At 44.0% G+C, this 17956-nt stretch overlaps 1 protein-coding gene across 4 annotated transcripts; it reads right to left on the bottom strand.

Annotated features, from left to right (window-relative positions):
- Positions 978-9678, bottom strand: ZBTB18 (zinc finger and BTB domain containing 18). 4 transcript variants are annotated; one of them, XM_021064457.1, is made up of 3 exons: positions 9558-9633; positions 7116-7199; positions 978-4697 (listed from the first exon to the last, which is right to left on the bottom strand). In XM_021064457.1, exons 2-3 carry the CDS (start codon positions 7126-7128, stop codon positions 3115-3117), a joined length of 1596 nt encoding a protein of 531 aa, XP_020920116.1. In that variant the 5' UTR covers positions 7129-7199; positions 9558-9633; the 3' UTR covers positions 978-3114. The 4 variants fall into 4 exon arrangements, with proteins under 4 accessions (XP_020920116.1, XP_020920119.1, XP_020920117.1 ...); XM_021064460.1 differs by lacking the exon at positions 9558-9633 and adding an exon at positions 5663-5682 and having other exon boundaries at positions 7116-8871; XM_021064458.1 differs by lacking the exon at positions 7116-7199 and having other exon boundaries at positions 9558-9678.

Genomic DNA, 17956 nt, shown 5'->3' with positions numbered 1-17956 from the left:
AAAGCCATCGGAGAACTCACAGACGGCACATTTTCAGGCTCCAGACCTTCTATCCCGCTAAGAAGTTAAGAATATTAACCTTACTGTGGGCCATTTAATATAAATGTATTTAATTTTGACAACCATATAAACCTCTATTTTCATAGGTATCTTTGAGGCTGGAAGCGTGGGCGATTAGATTTGGGGATTTACAAGACTCTCAGGTCGGGGCCCGCCCAGGCCACACTTAGGACTGACTGCATGGGACAATTCCCCTATAGGACCATCGAGCACGTGTGAGTGTTCCGTTAATTCTTGAGGTCGACCAGCAACGTTTCTCACCCGACAATGCCGTCAAAGCAAGCATGAAGCTGGGACGATCACACAACTTAGGGAGCAGTTTTTTTTTTTTTAAAAGGTCGCATGTACTTGATGACATTTTTAAGTTAAAACTTCAGAAATAAAACTTGGGAACCTTTGAGTTCTCCCAGCAACAAAAAGGATGTACACAGCTATTCTTGAACAATCGAATGCCTGCTAATTCAATTGCCTAGAATTCCAGTCATTAGTCAAGCAGTTTTCCAAATTAAGACATCCGGTCTCCTTCAATTTTCCACTTAAACCAGAACACAGAAGAAGAGATTTGACCAATCAACTTAGGATAAAATTACCCACGAAAATATGACTTATGGTCTATGGATTAGTAGTTGTACAGTGTATTATGAAAAACCTATGCTGCCACTTGGAAGTTTCATGGATTCACACATTTCTAGAGAACTGCCTTTTTGATCCAGGCTGTAGAAAATGGGTCACTTTTTAAAAATGTGCATTTAATATCTTCTTAAATGACCAGAAGTAAGATGTCTGCACCCTTCCAGTTGAGTGACTTAATTAATGAGCTCTGGATAGAACTGATATTACGAATAAAGATGCCATGTATGATACATATTTAGGATCTAGCTGTTACAAAAATCACAATCTGAAAAACGCACCAGAAATTCTCAGTTCATATAATTTATTGCAGTTAGCACACAGTTTAAAAATTCACCAACACACCAATAGTACAAAACTAAACAGCATTATAAGTTATTCCCCCCTCAGGAAAATAAAACATACTATGATTGTCAAAGCTAGATGTCAGTCTAAGTTTTAGAACAAAGGAAGAATGTGAAACTAATAAAAGGAAAAAGCAATCACTCACGATGACCACAAAAAGAAAATCCAAAAGAAAGTCCGTTTTCTCACAGACGCTGATTGTCTTCTCTAAATTAATAAAAATTATTTTAACATAAACTGTATTTTAAAAAAACTAGAAACTCTTCAAGTAACTAAAGATAATGCTCCAAGGCCATTTTCACAGCTTTTTTTTTGTTTGTTTGTTTGCTTTAAATGCCATTACAGCCAAATTAACACACATTTGACCAAATATTTCCAAAACAGTCCAGCAACACACAATGGAGTTTTCCATTCAGTATCTTAAGCACAAAAATAGGCTATGTTTACAGTAGTTAAGGCGATCAAATTTTAAACAAAAGCAATTTAAAAAAAAAAAAAGGGAAAAACAGCAAACGTTTTCCATGCTACTCCCATAGACCTTATTTGTAAGTGCAAGACAGGAAAACAAACACTGTGCAAAATGCTTTTGCCCTGCGTGCTGGTCATTAAAACCACACGTTGGGCTGCAGCCTCTGCTGCCGCGATACACATAGTCTCCTACCCCCTTCCCCATGTCAATCAAGGCAGTCCAGTCCTTTCAGCCTGGGGCTTTTTCAGTCCATAGAATCTTTTCATGATTTGGGGGTGGGAGGGAGTGGGGGAGGGGAGGGAGGGAGGAAGGAAGGGAGGGAAAGGAAGAAGGGGGGAGAAAAAGAAAAGGGGAGCAAGAAAAAGAGAATGACCTATTGTCAATTTGTGCAGTAGTTACTCTAAAAACGCTCAACTGGGTAAATGTGTACACCTAAACTTTGAGCTGGCCTGGGTTTTGTGCAATTAGAAGTTCTGTTATAAATGCACACTGCACATGCAAATCTTTAAGCCGTTTGTAAACATTTATATTTTCCTTGTTATGTAGCGAAGTTATCAATTTGCAGCTTAAGTTTTTATTCAGCTTAACAGTTTCAACTTAAAGACAGTGGGAAAGTCAATTTAAATTATATAAAATAAAAATAAAACAGTGCATTAACGTTCTTCATAACACCAGGTTTTTTTTTTCCCCAAATGGTGCTATTTTTCTAAGGAAATTAAATAATTTTAAACTCACTCGTTAAAGTTATACAATGCAAACAAAGACAAAAAATATATTGAAACTCATGCATTTCTGTAGCGTTAATATTTACTTTTCAAGACTCAACTAAGAGCATCAACACAACCTGTCAAGTCCTTTGACACCCCCCCCAAGCCCATGTAATCAATTACAGTATACAATAACAGTAATTCACATTTTTCAACACACAGTTCAACACTGCTGAAGCTGCAATATCCTTTTTCATCCCAAGCAAACCTTCACAAAGACAGCGTCCCAGTGATCCCAGTGTACTTTCAGAATTTTCTCTCATTGGGAACCGTCAGAAAACCAGAAGTTGCCACAGAAAGTTTTAAGTCAACTGCTTGTTTAAAAATAGATAATCCAGCATTTCAGAAATTTTCCATTTGGGTCTAAAAGCATTCAGGTTTCCAACAGCCAGAAAAGATTCATGCAATTTGAGAGACGTATAAAGAGGCTAATAAAACTGGAGGGAATTTCTACTAAAAAAAAAAAAAAAAAAAAAAAAAAGGAAGAAAAGGTGGGGAAAAGAAAAAAAAAAAAGAAAAAGCTCAAAAGACACCGCAGTGCTGACAAAACAGGCCCTATGAAAGCATTTTGTGACAGGACGATTTGTTTCCAAGGTTCTTATTGGCTTACTTCCCCCTCAAAAGAAAAACACCTCTCTATTCTCTGACTTGTTCTAAAGTTTCTTGCATCTGAACGCTAAATTAGTGAGATTCTCATGCTATTCTAAAGTGCAAAAACAAGTTAATATCCCAACCTTTCAGTTCCAGGAAACAAGACTGCTTTTAGACCGTACCACAACTATATAGAGATCTATTTATATATAGGTATATATATATTATTTATATATATATATATATATAAAATTATTTCCAGAGTTCTTGAGAGCTATCTTCTAAGGTCCAGTCTCTGACAGCGGGCAGGCTCAGCGCCTCGCTTTTGACCGACAAGGAGTTCACCAACTCACAGTGGAACTTGCGGATGTGCCGGTACAGGTCCCCGGACTGCGTGAACCTGCGCTCGCACCACTTGCAGGCGTGCGGCTTCTCGCGCGTGTGCACCACGGCGTGGCGGCTCAGGTTGTGCGAGTACTGGAAGCTCTTGCCGCACTGCGTGCACGTGTAGGGCTTCTCGCCCGAGTGAGTCCTCTCGTGGCGCTTCAGGGTGTACATGCAGGAGAATGTCTTCCCGCACAGCGAGCAGGTGGGCACGTTGACGTCGGCGGCCGGCTTGCTGCGCAGGCCGTCCTGCTCGCGGAAGTGCGTGCTCAGGTGCAGCTGCAGGATGTGCGGGCTGGGGAAGACCTTGTTGCAAAGGGGGCACATGAAGATCTGGCCGGCCGGGCTCAGGATGTTGGAGACGTAGGGCAGCAGGCTGCTCTCCATGCCGCCCTCCACCTGCACGCGCTCGCTCTCGGGGGTCATCAGCTCATCGTCGCTGGCTTTGTCCTCCCGCTCCAGCTCCCTCAGGACCGAGTCCTCCCTCAGAGGAGCCAGATGGGCCGGCTCATACTGTACCCTGTTATTAGTGCTCACACTCTCTTTCACAGTGCTATGTTCCATGTCATAGTCATTAGTGCCAACATCACTCTCATCACAGGAAGCCTCTTTCTCCACCTTCACCTGCACCAGGTTGCTTCTCAGCACGTCCTGTGAAGAGAAATAAGAGCTGTTCAGATTTTCAACTCCTGAAAGGCTGGACTTGACAGACAGGTCCAGCACACAGTCAACATCTGCTGAATCCCTCACGGAGGTGACAGACCTCTGGGACAAAGACTCTGTTGAGCTGCAGGGGCTGGCTACTGTTTTTCCAGCTGCTGTGGCGTGTGGCTCGGCCTCTCCGCCAGCCTGGGGGATGCCTGCTGCGTCCGAGGGCAATCGCATCCACATGTTCCCAGGCTCGGCCGCCAAGTCCCTTTTGCTGGGCAGGATGTGCAGTTTTTCATCTTCCCCTTCATCTTCATCGCTGGGCAAATCGCCCGCCATGTGGCTGCTGCCATCAGAGAGGCTCTCGACTTTGTCCGAACAACTTGAAGCATCTTCTTCCTTTTTGGTGCTGTCTGCCTCCGTGGTGGCTTTCTCTTTCAGCTTCTTTTTGCAGACTTTGACAATGTCATACATGTGGAGATAACTGGCAGCTGCTAGCACGTCTTCAATGGGCAAGTCTTTGAACTGGAGTTTCCCTTCATACATGAATTCAAGCAGGAGAGCGAAGGCTGGGGCTGTAACAATGTCGCTGTTCAGATGAACAATGTCTCTTTTGTCCAGCTGGTCCTTGTAAAAGAGGTGGAAATACATGCTGCATGAAGCCAGTACAGCTCGGTGCGCTCGGAACTGGGCATCTCCCACCAGAACAGTGCAGTCACAAAGAAAACCCTGATGTCTCTGCTCGCTCAGACACTGCAGCAAATGTCTACTATGGTCTGGAAACTCCATACTGTCTTCATAACCTGGGAAGAGAGACATTTCTCATGAGAGCCTGGTCAGGAACGACTTTGCAATGCTCTAGTCTCCATGAAGAAAAAAAAGAAGAAGAAGAAGGAAAAAAAAAAAAAAAAGAACCAGCTTGGGCCGCCGAGGTCCATGTCCCTGAATCTTAATCAGGCTGATGAGCCAAGCACTACCAAATCACACACACAAAACCAAACGCGAGAAGAAAAATGGACACTTTGGAAACTTCTTAACCCCAGCCAAACAGTCTCGGATGCATCTCCACCCTCCTCGAACTTTTAGTGGAGTTTTAAAAGCCTTAATTTCAGTACGGTCTCTTACTGAGAATGAGAATTTAGGTCTCTTTCAGAAGAAATTTAATTAACTCTCATCGTCAAATGATGTCCTACAAAACCTACAAAATAGCTTTAATTTCAAAGGGAACAACTCGTAGGATGAACAAAGAAAAGTCCCAAACACATTCTGGAAGATTCAGAAAACTTGTTCAACCATCCTTTTTTATTTTCTTACTTTTGCTACTTGACTGCACTTAGAAAGCACAATTTAAACACACACATTTGGCTGCATCGAGGAAGAAAAAAAAAAATGAAATCGCATAATTAGTCCAGAAATTAGCAAACAACTTACTTTTAAAGTCAGAGTGTTACAACAACAAAAGCCCTGTGTATAAAAACAGATGTTAATGCCTTAAGATTTGCAGGTACTGCGCACATGCACGAGATCAGAAGGAACGACACCAACAGATGGAAAAGATCATCTTTACTATGAACAAATCCAAATTTTTTTTCTAATGAATGGAGAAAAGAAACGGTTATATTTCTTTGTAAACTGCGTACATCTAGACTATTAGGAACCAGGAGGGCTTTATTTAATTCTGAAAATTCTCATCTAAACTTTGATCTGTTGCAAAACAAATGAGTTCCTTATTAAAATGAATGCAAACTTTTAAATAAAGGCATATTACCTTCAAATGAAACTCAAAAGCTTTACAGGTTCAACATCCAAGAAAAAAAAAAAAAAGCCTTGTTAGAAAAAGAGAAACTATTTTTTTTTTCCTCTGTCATACCTCAGTCAACAGAAAATACTTTGTTTCAACATAACTTGATATATCTTGTTTTCCCACTAGCTTCTATTCTTTCAAATATGCATTGCTGCCCTTATTTTCTGGGAAAGGAGGGTAAAATGGAGGGAGGCAAGACACAGATGTGCAAAGGGTCACAATTCAGCTGCAAAATTCAACTCCTTAAAAATAAAGGATTCCCCCCCCCCCTTTCCCCTTTCCTCTGACCAAAAGCAAGATTCCACACAATCCATCTCACAGAGTGCATTTGGGGAATGGGTACATGTTAATTTAATATTTAAAAATTACTTCCCGGCTTCTTCTACACTTTGCCCAAGATGGACTAAAACTTTCATCTTAACCCAGTACATTTTGCAAGATGCCGCTGCTGGAATAACCCAAGATTTACAATACAATCACTTTAAGTGCCCCACAGCTAACATCAATCCTAATCCTTGAGAGGGCTAAAAATAAAGATTGGAGGGCAGCTCACAAGGTAGCCGTGATCAAATTAGGAGGCTGAGAGGACAGAGAGGGACGAAGAAGGAAGCTTATAAACATCTGATCCAGCTGACTGTGGCCATATGGCAGCTGCTGCCCAGATAAAGAGATTAAGAATAGAGGAGTGCGATTACAGCTGTCTGGCCAATTCAGGCAGCTCAAATCTACAAGTTCTAAATTAGTCGCTAACACAAAAACTCCTGCAAATCATTATCGTTATGCTGAAATAAAAGATCTCTTAAATATATATTTGAAAGAGAAATGAGGAAACCAGTCAAACTCTTCTCCTGGGGACCAAAGTTTTTTTTGTTTGTTTGTTTTTTCTCTTTTTAAAAAAACCTTCGGTTTCAAAAGCACTACAGCTGTATGTTTCAGTAGTGCTGCCGAATGTTTTGAAGAATAAAGTTTCACAGTGGAATTAATTACACAACAATCTAGCTTCTTAACTAGAATAATCTTCTCATGTAAGTTTGAATGCTGGATTCCAAACAGTTTACTATTTCTCCCCCACCCCCCAACCCAAAGCAAAAGGAATCTAAAGAGCAGTGAACAACAACAAAAAAGCATTTTAATCCCAAGGGATCTCAAAAAGCAGTCTTTCAAAGCTTTTCTTAACACTTCACAACTTGAAATATTTCTGTATATTAAAGTTATTTACCCACTCGAGCAAAAGGGATAAAAAATTAAAACCAAACAAGCCCAAGACTTTCAACGCCAATAAGATGTTCATTTAATCCTCCATTTCTTAAATTTTATTCCTAAACTGGATTAGCAAAGTAATGTGATTTTTTTTTAAATTAAATAAACAAAACACCCAAACAGAAATATGCTCGATCTAATCTCTTGCTACTCCTACCTTTAGGACACATAAACCTGATTAAGTCCTTCCCTCTGAGTCTCGCTGGCTCCAGGTCTGTTACATCGGTGGAAAAAAAGCAGACTAAGAGAGACAGATGCAAAGTGGAGATGATGTTAGAGAGGAATGAGATACCTTCTCCACCACAGATCCGCACACACTAACTCCCTGTCTGTGTGTTAGAATAAAAGGCTGAGGGATGGCAGGCTGTCAGCTGCTCTGACATCATGTTCAGATGGAAATGCTACCTCCAGCTGTGCTCCTTTTAATGCCATATGCTACTCCTCTACACTCCTGCCACCAGCTTTTTCTTAGGAGAACTTTTCTCTTCTGTTAGTATAAACAAAATACTTCAAAGTCTCCCTTTTTTTCCCCCCAAACTTTCTAACAGAAGAAATTGAAAAACTCAGCATATGGAGTTCTACTGTATTTATGGAATAGCAACACTTCTGTCTTAAGTTGGTGGACTGGCTTACATACTGACAGCACACTCAAGCCACGGTGCTATTCAGGAAATCCAGATTCACTTTTATTCAACTCCAACGTTTAGTTGCAAAGGCAGCTTAGGGATATTTTTAAACCAACCCATTTGACATCTCCAGTCCCATTTCAACATTATTACGGCACTTTTTTTTTTTTTTTCCCCTGCTGAGATAATGGTATACGTGTCTCAGAATGCTGGAAGACTGTTCAGAACTACCACTTCAAACTGGTTCACCTTATTATCTCATACTTCACTCTTATATAACTAACTTTTCTCCAACTACCTCCTCAGTTCTCACACTGCCAGTTAATGCAAATTTCAACTCTCTGTATCAACAAACTGAAACTGCACTTTCTGAAATCCTGGAAAGTACTTCAGTTCAATGAGACAAATTAATAAACCCATACAACCTGCTACAGCCATTTACAGTGAATGCTGCATCTGCCTATCTGATTTGACTTTCTGCTCAGAAAGAGCAGAACTCTGTCTTCCCCTTGATCTGTGTCCCATAACAATCTTTTTTGTGGGTCACTCTGTAATGTTCATGATCACAAGAAAACCTTTCAGGGAGAAAGGGGGAAGTGGAAGGGAAGCCAGGTCTAGGAAGTTGGGAACTTTTTTTTTTTTTTTTTTTTTTTTAGTTAGACTTTGTGGGTCCTTTTAGAGCGGCTGACGAAATTGTTAAGGTAACCCGGGCCGGCCTGACCGGTGCCCTGCAAGGGGCTGCGACATCTGTGAATGTCAAGCACGTCTCTACAAGACCCTTCTGAGGGTGAGGAGCAGAAAAGGCGCTGGGGCCTGAGGCGCAAAGTGTCACAGTCCTGGGGATGTCCACTCCGCTCCCATTAGAAAACCACGGCCAAGAGTTAAATAAAGAGTAACAAAGACCAAGGTCTCCATCCCGCGCTTCTCGCTTTTCCAAAGTCACAGACCTAACTTTCTCTAACTTCGCGATGAATGACACAATTATGAATGCCTATTTCAGGAGGCACTCTTTGGAAATAAATTCCTTCTCGGCCACACCACCTATTCTGCACAAATGCCCTCGCCTCATTCCAATATATCAGACATTAATCACCCCATTTACCCGGTGGGGCGGGGGGCTAGGCTGGGGCGGGGGGAATGGCGAGTGACAGTTTAACGAGTCCCGAGCACTGCAATGGGCCAGCGACTCCCACTCCACAAATCAACCCCTCTGCGCCTCGCAGCCGCGGGTCCGGAGAGGTTTTGTGAGGTTGGGTTTTGTTTTTCAAGGAGGTGGGGGCGGGGGGGGGTGAAGAGCGGGGAGTGGGGAAGAAATGCAAATCTTTACGTAGTTGGCTGTGCATAAAACACTAGGGGAAAGAGGAAGGTTAAACCACAGGGAAGGAGGCGGAGGGCGTAGAGCCGGTGCAGCAGGAAAACACCTTAAACAACAGACGAGAAAACAGACCCAGGTCACGGCAACAACAAAAGAAAAGTCGTAAGAAGCCGGGGGAGGGAGGCGGCTACCGCTTCCCCGCCGCCCAGGCGCGAGCCCCCGGCAACTGCCCCGGCCCGGGAGGGGCCTCCCCGCGGGCGCTGCCGCAGCTGCACGGGTCCCCGGAGCGGCGGCCGTCCCGCCGCCTTGCAGCTGCACCGCTCCCAAGCCCCCGCCCCGCGCCCCCGCCCCGAGAGGCGCCGCCGCAGCTGCACCGGCCGGAGCGCGCCCCGCGCCGCAGCTGCACCGGCCGCACCCCGCCCGACCCGCAGCTGCGGCGGCCCGGCCTCGCGCCCGGCCCCCGCCGCTGCGGCGCCCCCCCCGCCCCGCCGCCCCCAGCTCCACCCGCACAAACTAACTCCACTCACGGGGCCCGGCCGCCCGGCCGCCCGCCCGCACTGCCCCGCCGGCCGGGGCCGCACAGCCAGCGCCCCGCCCGCCATGGCCGGGGCGCGGAGGGGACGCCGGGTTGGGGCCGGGGGCCGGCGCCGGGACTCACACGGAGCGGCCCTAAGTCACCGCGTCCCCACCGCCGCCGCGTCCTCCGCCTCCCGGCCGCCGCCGCCGCCGCCGCCGGACTTGGTGGGCTTCCTCCTCCGCGGGCCCCCCTCCCTCCCTCCCGGCCCCCCCGCCCCCCACTCCCGGCTCCGTCGCCCGCTCCCCCTGCCCCCTCCCGCCCGCCCACCCCCGCTGGCAGCCGGAGGAGCGCGGCGGAGCGAAGAGGCCCCACTCTCAACGGCTCCCCATGGCAGCAGCCCAGCGGCGGCCGCAGCCTGCCAGACACAGCGAGGGAGCGAGCGAGCTAGGAGCGAGCGCGGAGCCCGGGCTGGGGGGCAGTGGCGGGGGGGGCGGGGGGAGCCGGGGGGAGGGGCGGGGGGACGCACCACGCACGCACGCGGCGGCGCCGGCCAGATGTTCCCCCCGCCTCCCTCCCTCCCGGCGCTGGGCTGCTGCGATTGACCGAAAGCGGCCGGACCGGGTTCCCCGCCCGCCCCCTGCACGCAGTCTCCTCCAATAGGAGGGCGGCTTTTCAGAGGGGCGGAGGCAGTGGCGGGCTTTCGTCGGACTGACAAGAGAGCCCACCCAATGGGAGAGGCCAGCCGGAGCTGCCGCTCCCGCGAGCCAATCGCAAGCAGAAACTCTTGGGCTGGGCGGACCCGGGCGGGCGGGGCTGGTAGCGAGGCGGTGCGGGCGGAGTCGTCGGGCGGGCGCAGCGGCGGTGGCGGCAGCGGCGCCCCTCTGGGGGACTTGGCCGTGAGAAAGTGAAAGGAGCCCGCGGGCGGCGGCGACAGCTGCGTTGGGAGGGGCCTGTTTCCAGGCTGGGAGGCCTCGCGCGCTCTGGGGGTGCGGAGCAAGCTTTTCGGTGTGCTCCTTGACAACCGTAAATACACTTTTAAACGTAGTGGGGCTGGGCTGCTCGAAGTTAAGCAGGTATCCGTGGAGGCAGGGCGCCCGGGACAGACTTGACCTGAGTCCGGCATTAGGTGGCCCCCTCTGCTCCTGCTGTGAGGGCCCAGGCCTTCGTCCCCCGGAGCGCAGAGCTTAGGACTAAGGGACGTCCTCGCGCCCACCCGCGCTGCCCGGTGTGCAGGTGCGCGTCGGGCTCTGCGGACACCACCGGCTCGGACGGGCCGTTTCTGGGCGTCCTTCTCGAGGCATCTTGACACAGGCACGGCGGCGGAGCGCCCGTCGTTCTCGGAGAACCCTCTTGTCACGTGTACTTCCTTGCACTGTTACAAGTAGCCATTCCCAAGTGACCAAATTCTAGAGAACTGCAGTAAAATTGATGCTTGTAGAAGCCATAGCCTGATTCCGTAATTGGTATGTCTCAAGCCACAAAATTAAACTACCAAGGGTAGATGTCAGACTGTTGTATCGCTTCTCCCTCCCTTCAAGTAAACTTTTATTCCATTCCTGTTCTTTGCAGTTAAACTGTGTTGATCAGGGCCACGAAGACATGTAGCAACCTCAACCTCAAGAAACTGGAAATCTTGTTGAGGAGGCAAGAATCACAAGTAAAAAGTTGAATAAGAAGTGAAAAAAATGGTTTGAGAATATAAAATAGAAAACTGCAGAGTGAGGAAGTTAGTGCACTAGTAAATGTCAAGTGAAATGTGTTTATTCTTTGTTAACTGAACTGGGACTGGCAAGCCTGTTGCGACCCAACTTGCCAGAAGACTCTTCAACTGGGCAAAATGTGCTTTCACTTTGTTCCAGGTCAGATGGATAAAGTAAGTTGAAAAAGTGTCGTGTGGGCAAATCAGACATATTGAATTACTAATGAAGTCAAAACAGGAGCACGCAAAATTCCTGGAGCTGAAATACTGTTGGAATATCCTGTTAGAAACAGTAGTGAGGTTCTCTGCTCTTTCCTCAATGTTTTTGTGTGCCCTTATGATTGATAACCGAGGTCAAGGCCATCCTGAGGCAACTAGAGTTTTGTGTTCCGTGAAATCTGTTGTTGGATCTGGGTGGCTGGTGAATTCTAGATCTTTAGTCTGTCAGTAGAAAGAGCAGAGAACCTCACTACTGACCTGTTTCGACTTAGGGGAATTTTACAAACGTTCTCGATGAAGGAAGATAGTGTATATACTATATATATAGCATATATGATTGTATGTCTATAATTATGTATATAATGTGTATATAATAATGTAAGAGTGTATATTATAAAAACAGGTGAAAAGAAGCAGGCGCTTTGCCAACAAGTGCAGGAAAAGCTTGGGAAAATAAACACTTGCATTCTCAAAGTTGTTTCTCACCTACTAAAAGTTTAAAATAAGGAAAGTAACAGATTTCTGGACAAAAAGAGTCAGTGATAGTGACAGCATATTACATAATAAGTTCATGAGAAATTTGGAACATTCAGGTTCTACACAAAACGTTTAGAAACTCAGTTCTATGGCACGTAGGACAGTCACAGCTCAAACAAAAGTTTTTACAAAAAGCACCCACAGGTAGAATAACAGCCCCAGAGATGTCCTAGGAGAGACACTGATGCATCAAAAGTTAAGAGCCTTGTTTTTTAGATACAACAGTCATCACTGGGATCCATTTTGAGAGGTGAGTAGAGTAGCCGGGAAATATAAATTAAATAGATATTTAAGGAAGCAAGTTTGTAGTCCCTCAATTATGTAAAGGATTTTTAAAATTTATGACAATGCATGGACTATTCCCACATTGTCAGAATCAATCAAAATGTTTCTGGAGTAGTTATTGTGTTTAAAAAGGCTAATGGAAGACAACAAAAAAGTATGAGATAGCCTCTCTGCTTGGGGTTTAAATTTAGTTGGGAAAGAAATGACATAAATATATAAAAATCTGAAGCAAAGGAGAAACTACGTAACAATGTAATAGGATATGAATGTCAGAGCTAAATTTAATATTAAATTTTTATAACCATCTTGCCCCTGATCCCTGGTTGCAGTTCCATTTCCTCTGCCCTTTTTGTTTTTTTAACATGAAAAAATTTTTTACTCTGCCTTTTTTTTTAAGTGTCATAACCTTACTGTACAAATGATACTTTTAAGTTATCTTTGGAAAGTTGTCAGCATGCAAATTGTAAATAAATAAGACGGATTTCAGAGGTATAATACAGAAGGCTTATTTTTATTGAGCATCCATTTGGAATCATGGAAGGTAAGTCAGACTCCTTATAAGGGGTAGGATCTTCAAAGTAGGGTCTGTTTACCTCTGCCCAACAGACTTAGCAAGATACAGGGCTACTTGGCAGAGTTTGAGAACCAATAATCTTTCTTTTTTTCCTCTCCCACAGTGGGGAAAAGGTGCAAAAAGTACAGACTCTAAACTATTAGAAAAATATACCATTGTTTCCCTCTGGAGGAATCCCAGTCCTGTACAGTTCCACTTAATCCATACTTTTCTGGGAATCCTGAAATTTAAAATGATACAAGTCAATCCAACCATTCATGGTTGGATTTCTTGCTAGAGAACAAGATTTGCGTTTTAGTAACACATGTTTTTTGGCCAATAACAGTTTAACGCTATAAAACTTAATTTGATGAGCAACTCCATAAAATAAATGTCTGACTTTTAAATGTGAACCACAGGCCAAATCCCCGACAAAAAAATCGTGTCGGCGTTTTTATTACACTTTGTGCAATAGGTCATCTTGAAAAAGTTATCTATGAAATTAATTTTTGAGTTTTGACTTTTTAGAAACTTCAGGTATAATTGGAATTTTTCTTAAAAAATTAGGGAGGCAAGCATTAATAGGCAAAGACCAGATATTGCAAGGTGTACTGTTTTAAATATAACAACTATAAAATGTGGAGTTCCCTGGTGGATCAGTAGGTTAAGGAATTGTCACAGCTGTGGCAAGGGTTCAATGCCTGGCCAGGGAACTTGGGCATGCTTTGGGTGCCGCCCAAAAAAAACGTAACAAAATGTGAGTAGAAACTAACTTGGTTTTGAGTGTAGAAAAAAAAAAAATACATGAAAAATGTGTAGAAGCTTCTATTCAGCTCATTCATTCACTTTCAGTGTCATAGCTTAAATTCTATTAATTTATTTAAATTTTCCCTCTCTCTTTCTCTGTCATTCTCTTTTGGCTTTTAGAAATGACACATTAAAATGGCCTGAAAGGAGGAGGAGACAGAGAAACACAGCTGAAACAATAGTAAAAAGTAAATGAACAAACTGAGACACACACCACCATGATGAAATGAACAGGGAGCATATTTCCTAAAGCATAGTTTAAAAAAAAAAAATTATATAATCCCACATAGCACATTACATGCCAAATCATTTCCTGGGTTATAAATTCTGTAATACTTGGATCTGTTAAATTTCTGAACTATGATAAGCTGTAAATAGAGGATAATTCATCCTGATTCTCAGGCCTGAAGACAGAAATAATGTTATCATAAGCACTTGAGGAAAGATCTGTAGCAGATTTACGCAGGGCAGTGGGGAGAGACCCCCTTTACTGAAAGCAGATAGAGTCTACACCAGTAATTTAAACCTGTTTGAGGTCTATGAAAGGGCAGAGACAAGCAAAAGATACAGTCTTCCCAGAACTGTCTTTCCTGTAGAGCCAGTTTTCAGTTGCTTACTGTAAATCAGTACTTTTACGTGTCTGCCATAAATCCAGAGACAGCATAATGGCTGAAGGCGGCTGATAGTTCAGGCTTGGTTGAGAGACCAACACTGGCCACTTTGGAGAATTGAGAAAGAAAACAAAGAGCCACCCAAATCACACCTCTTTCTCGCTCTCTTCCTCCCCCCCCAGCCTACCAATAATTTGCCTTATGCCTTATAGCATATGGAAGGGGAAAATGCATACAGCAATGCTCTTTACAGTTAACTTTGTGCTGTAATACATTCATTATTCTACTGGTATATGAGCCTGGGCGACTTTCGAATTCCAGGTTGGCTCTCTTCCTTGCTCCACAGAATGCCTTCCTGCTGGCCATTGATGTGAGGTCAATTGGTTAAAAAGTATTTAGATACCATCCTAAACAAAATAAATGTGTATAGACAAGTCACCCCCTTTAAAAATCACACAGTTCCAAAAAAACCAACACACAATAAAAAAACCCAATTATTCTATGGTTAAGATTCCAGCATGGTCACTGCAGCAACTTGGGTTACTGCTATGGCACAAGTTTGATCCCTAGCCCAGGAGCTTCCATATGCCACAGGAGTGGCCACACACACACACACACATCACGCAATTCCTCCAAAATCCAAATGTTGGCATTGTTCTATTGTTTTGGAAGTTATGTTAGCTAAAAGATGTGTTCATTTTATTTGCGGGTTTTTTAGAGTTAATTTTTGAAAATAATCTGAGGAGAGCTACAACTTTTCCAGATGAATGGATTCTGGAATAATAGGTTCAAAGATTTACATGAACCTATGACATTCATGCCCCATTTTTCGATAACAGAAATCTTTGAGCATTAGTTATTCTAAAATTTCTGTAAATTGTATTCAGAGTGAGGAAGTTTGTTTTTGTTCAAAATGAAAGAATAAAACTAAGTATTTCAATGTTAATATTTTAATTCTATTCCGTTGCTTAAATTAGGGCTGGTGGACACTTGGGTGCAAATGCACTTAGAGGAAGTGAAGTAAAGAGAGGTTATAGGTTGGCATTGACATTGCACATCTATTACAGGACAAGTGTGGTGCTTCTGACCACAAGACAAACAGCTATCTGTCTGGGTTCCAGCACAAGGACAATTTTTTTCCTGCCTTTTAGGCCTGCCCCTCCTCAAAAGCAGAACCTTCTTGGGCTTTAAACTGGCAGATAGGAAAACGTTACATCTAAACATGACTTGCTGATGGACATATGATAATACAAAAGGGAAATAGGGGACTGCCTTCTCACAGTTCTTGTAAAATTTCCACCCTGTGCTAGGTGCCGACAAATACATGAAATAATATCACTCCTCCTTATGTTTCGGACTTCGTGATGTGCAGATTTCGTGGTGAACCCACTGGACAAAGATAACCTTTCATTTTTTTGTGCCTGGCTCCAAAAAAAAGGCATCCCAGCCCTAACGACTGTAATAACAGAAAACTGTCTTAATAAAAACCTTTTCTTATAAAGAAATTCTTATAAATTTAACACAAAAGTCTTGATACATACCAAATTCAAACTATTCCTGGTAATAAGAGCAGACAGAAGGTTAAATCTCACTCCAGAATTCTACTTCACCCTTAGCGATAACATGCAACTCAGGAAGTTACTTCCCTTACAAAGAACTAGCATTTATGCTTAAGACTAAAATGATTATTTTTAAAGTACCCATTTTACAATGCAAATATGTATCTAAATTAAACTCAGTAAAAAAGAAAAAAAAAAAGCATTTTAAGTTGAAGCTGCCGTAATGACTTTACTGGAGACAATAGGAAAAGTGGTCTTTGAATACGAACTTAGAAGAAAACAGATTTTCAATTTTGTTCTTCTCGGTGTCTTGAACATTTCTTTGTTGCCTGGCTCTGTACCTTCATGTTCTGGCACCTGTTTAACTGAGAACCCATTGCTCTGAAGCTGTTTGACAAAACTAAGTCTGTTCAGCGAGGTCATAGCATTAAAAAAAAAAAAAAAAAAAAAAGAGGCACAAAACAGTTGATCTACAGTTGATCTAGATTACCAAGCCAAGCCTTAGCACTGGGGATGGGGGGGCAGATGCAGAAACACAGGCTTACTAAGATAGAGCAGCAACAAAAGTCTGTGTAACAAAGACGCACGCACGGGGACAAATGACAGAGATGGGCAATAGAAGGGAGAGTAGCTTTGGGGGGAGGGCGCTAAAGGAACGTGAGAAGATGGTGGCGGTGGAAAAAGGTGATTGAAGAGCGTTGGAGAGAGGGCGTCATCCCCACAGGAAGTCCGTGGTGGTGGACATGGTGCTGGTGCAGGTGGAGGCAGCAGAGAGGTCAACTCAACAGAGATGTCAATATTTCTTCCTGAGCTCTGCTCATTCTATGCTACTATTATTTTACAAATCCTCTCTTGCTCATTGCCCTTAAACAATGCTTTCTGAAATAGCTGGCCCCAAAGTAAAGAGAATTAGAATATATTTGGTGTTTAACTCCTCCCAGACATTGAATTGCCACAATCAGGGCAAGTGTGTGTGTGTGTGTGTGTGTGTGTGTGTGTGCGCGCGCGCGCGCACGCCTGTACCCTCATGTACCTCTACGTCATGAATTTGGCTGGTTTTTCTGATGACACCTGCTTGATATAAATGAGATTTTCTTAGTATAGAGTTAGCGCTTCATAGCACACTCCTTACATGGATTTTGGTTGATCTTACAAAGAAACTTAAGGGAGGTACTGACATTTTATTGAGAAATATGAACTAGTCATGAACCTAACTAATCACATTTCAGAAATTCATTCATTCAACAGTCACTAAACATCTAACGTACATGGGGCCTGGTACGAGGCATATCAGCCTCCCTATCAAACATTTGGCCTGGATCATAACCAGATGCATAAATTAGCATCGAAAAGAAAGAGGGTGGAATGACTTCAATAAAGAAAAAACTCCCATGATCTAAGATACCGACTCTCTTTTTTGCTATCTTCCTTGACGGCCTCTAAGCTCCCTCAGAATGAGCACATTTCCTATGACATTAATGGCGGTACCGATGGCACCTAGAATGGTGCTTAGCACATAAGAAGAATTTAAGAAAGATTTATAGGCAGGGAAGGAGGGGCAGGGGGAAGGAAGGGAGGAGGGGAGAGATGGAAAGAGAGAATTTTTTCCTTTGCATTTTTACAGAGGCTGGAGGGGATGGCAGTGCTTTACATGGTCAACTGCTCCCTTCAAACTCGGGAAAAGTGACAAATATCGCTGGTTCTACAGACTACCTGGAAGGTGTCCATGTGCCTTCTGAATGGAACGCTGACCCACTATAGAAATAACCCAGTGGGAACAGCGGAGACTTTACTCCTGGTCGAAATCAGAGCGATTCTCACGCATGGGTAAAGAGCATGCATCTCTGAGGCGAAAATGCTAGAAAGTGAGTCATTCCTCAAAACATCTCCTGTCGGCACAGGTGTTCTCTTCATCACCTGGAGGAGGATGCTGACACGGAAGGGCTAAGTGGCTCAGGCAAGGCCCCAGATGAAGACAGACGCATCGCAGAGCAAGGCATCAAGGAAGCCACTGCTCTTTGAGTATGGAGGCCACTCTGAAATTAAAAGAAAAAAACCGCCATTGTTTTTAAACAAATTAAAATCTACTAACTTGGCAAAAATACCATCTCGCGGGTTTTTCTCCTTCAGGAAAAAGTCCATGGTCTCCCCTGAAACCACACAGACAAGTGAAAAATAGAAGGAAAGAAATTATTCCTGACTTTTCACGTGTAGCTTCAACTAAAGATAGATGCTATTAGTGAATGTAAAGAAGATGGCTCCAGGCAAGA

This window comes from Sus scrofa, chromosome 10 (assembly GCF_000003025.6).
Source record: "Sus scrofa isolate TJ Tabasco breed Duroc chromosome 10, Sscrofa11.1, whole genome shotgun sequence".
Classification (NCBI taxonomy): domain Eukaryota; kingdom Metazoa; phylum Chordata; class Mammalia; order Artiodactyla; family Suidae; genus Sus; species Sus scrofa.
This window is presented reverse-complemented; position numbering and strand designations above follow the sequence as displayed.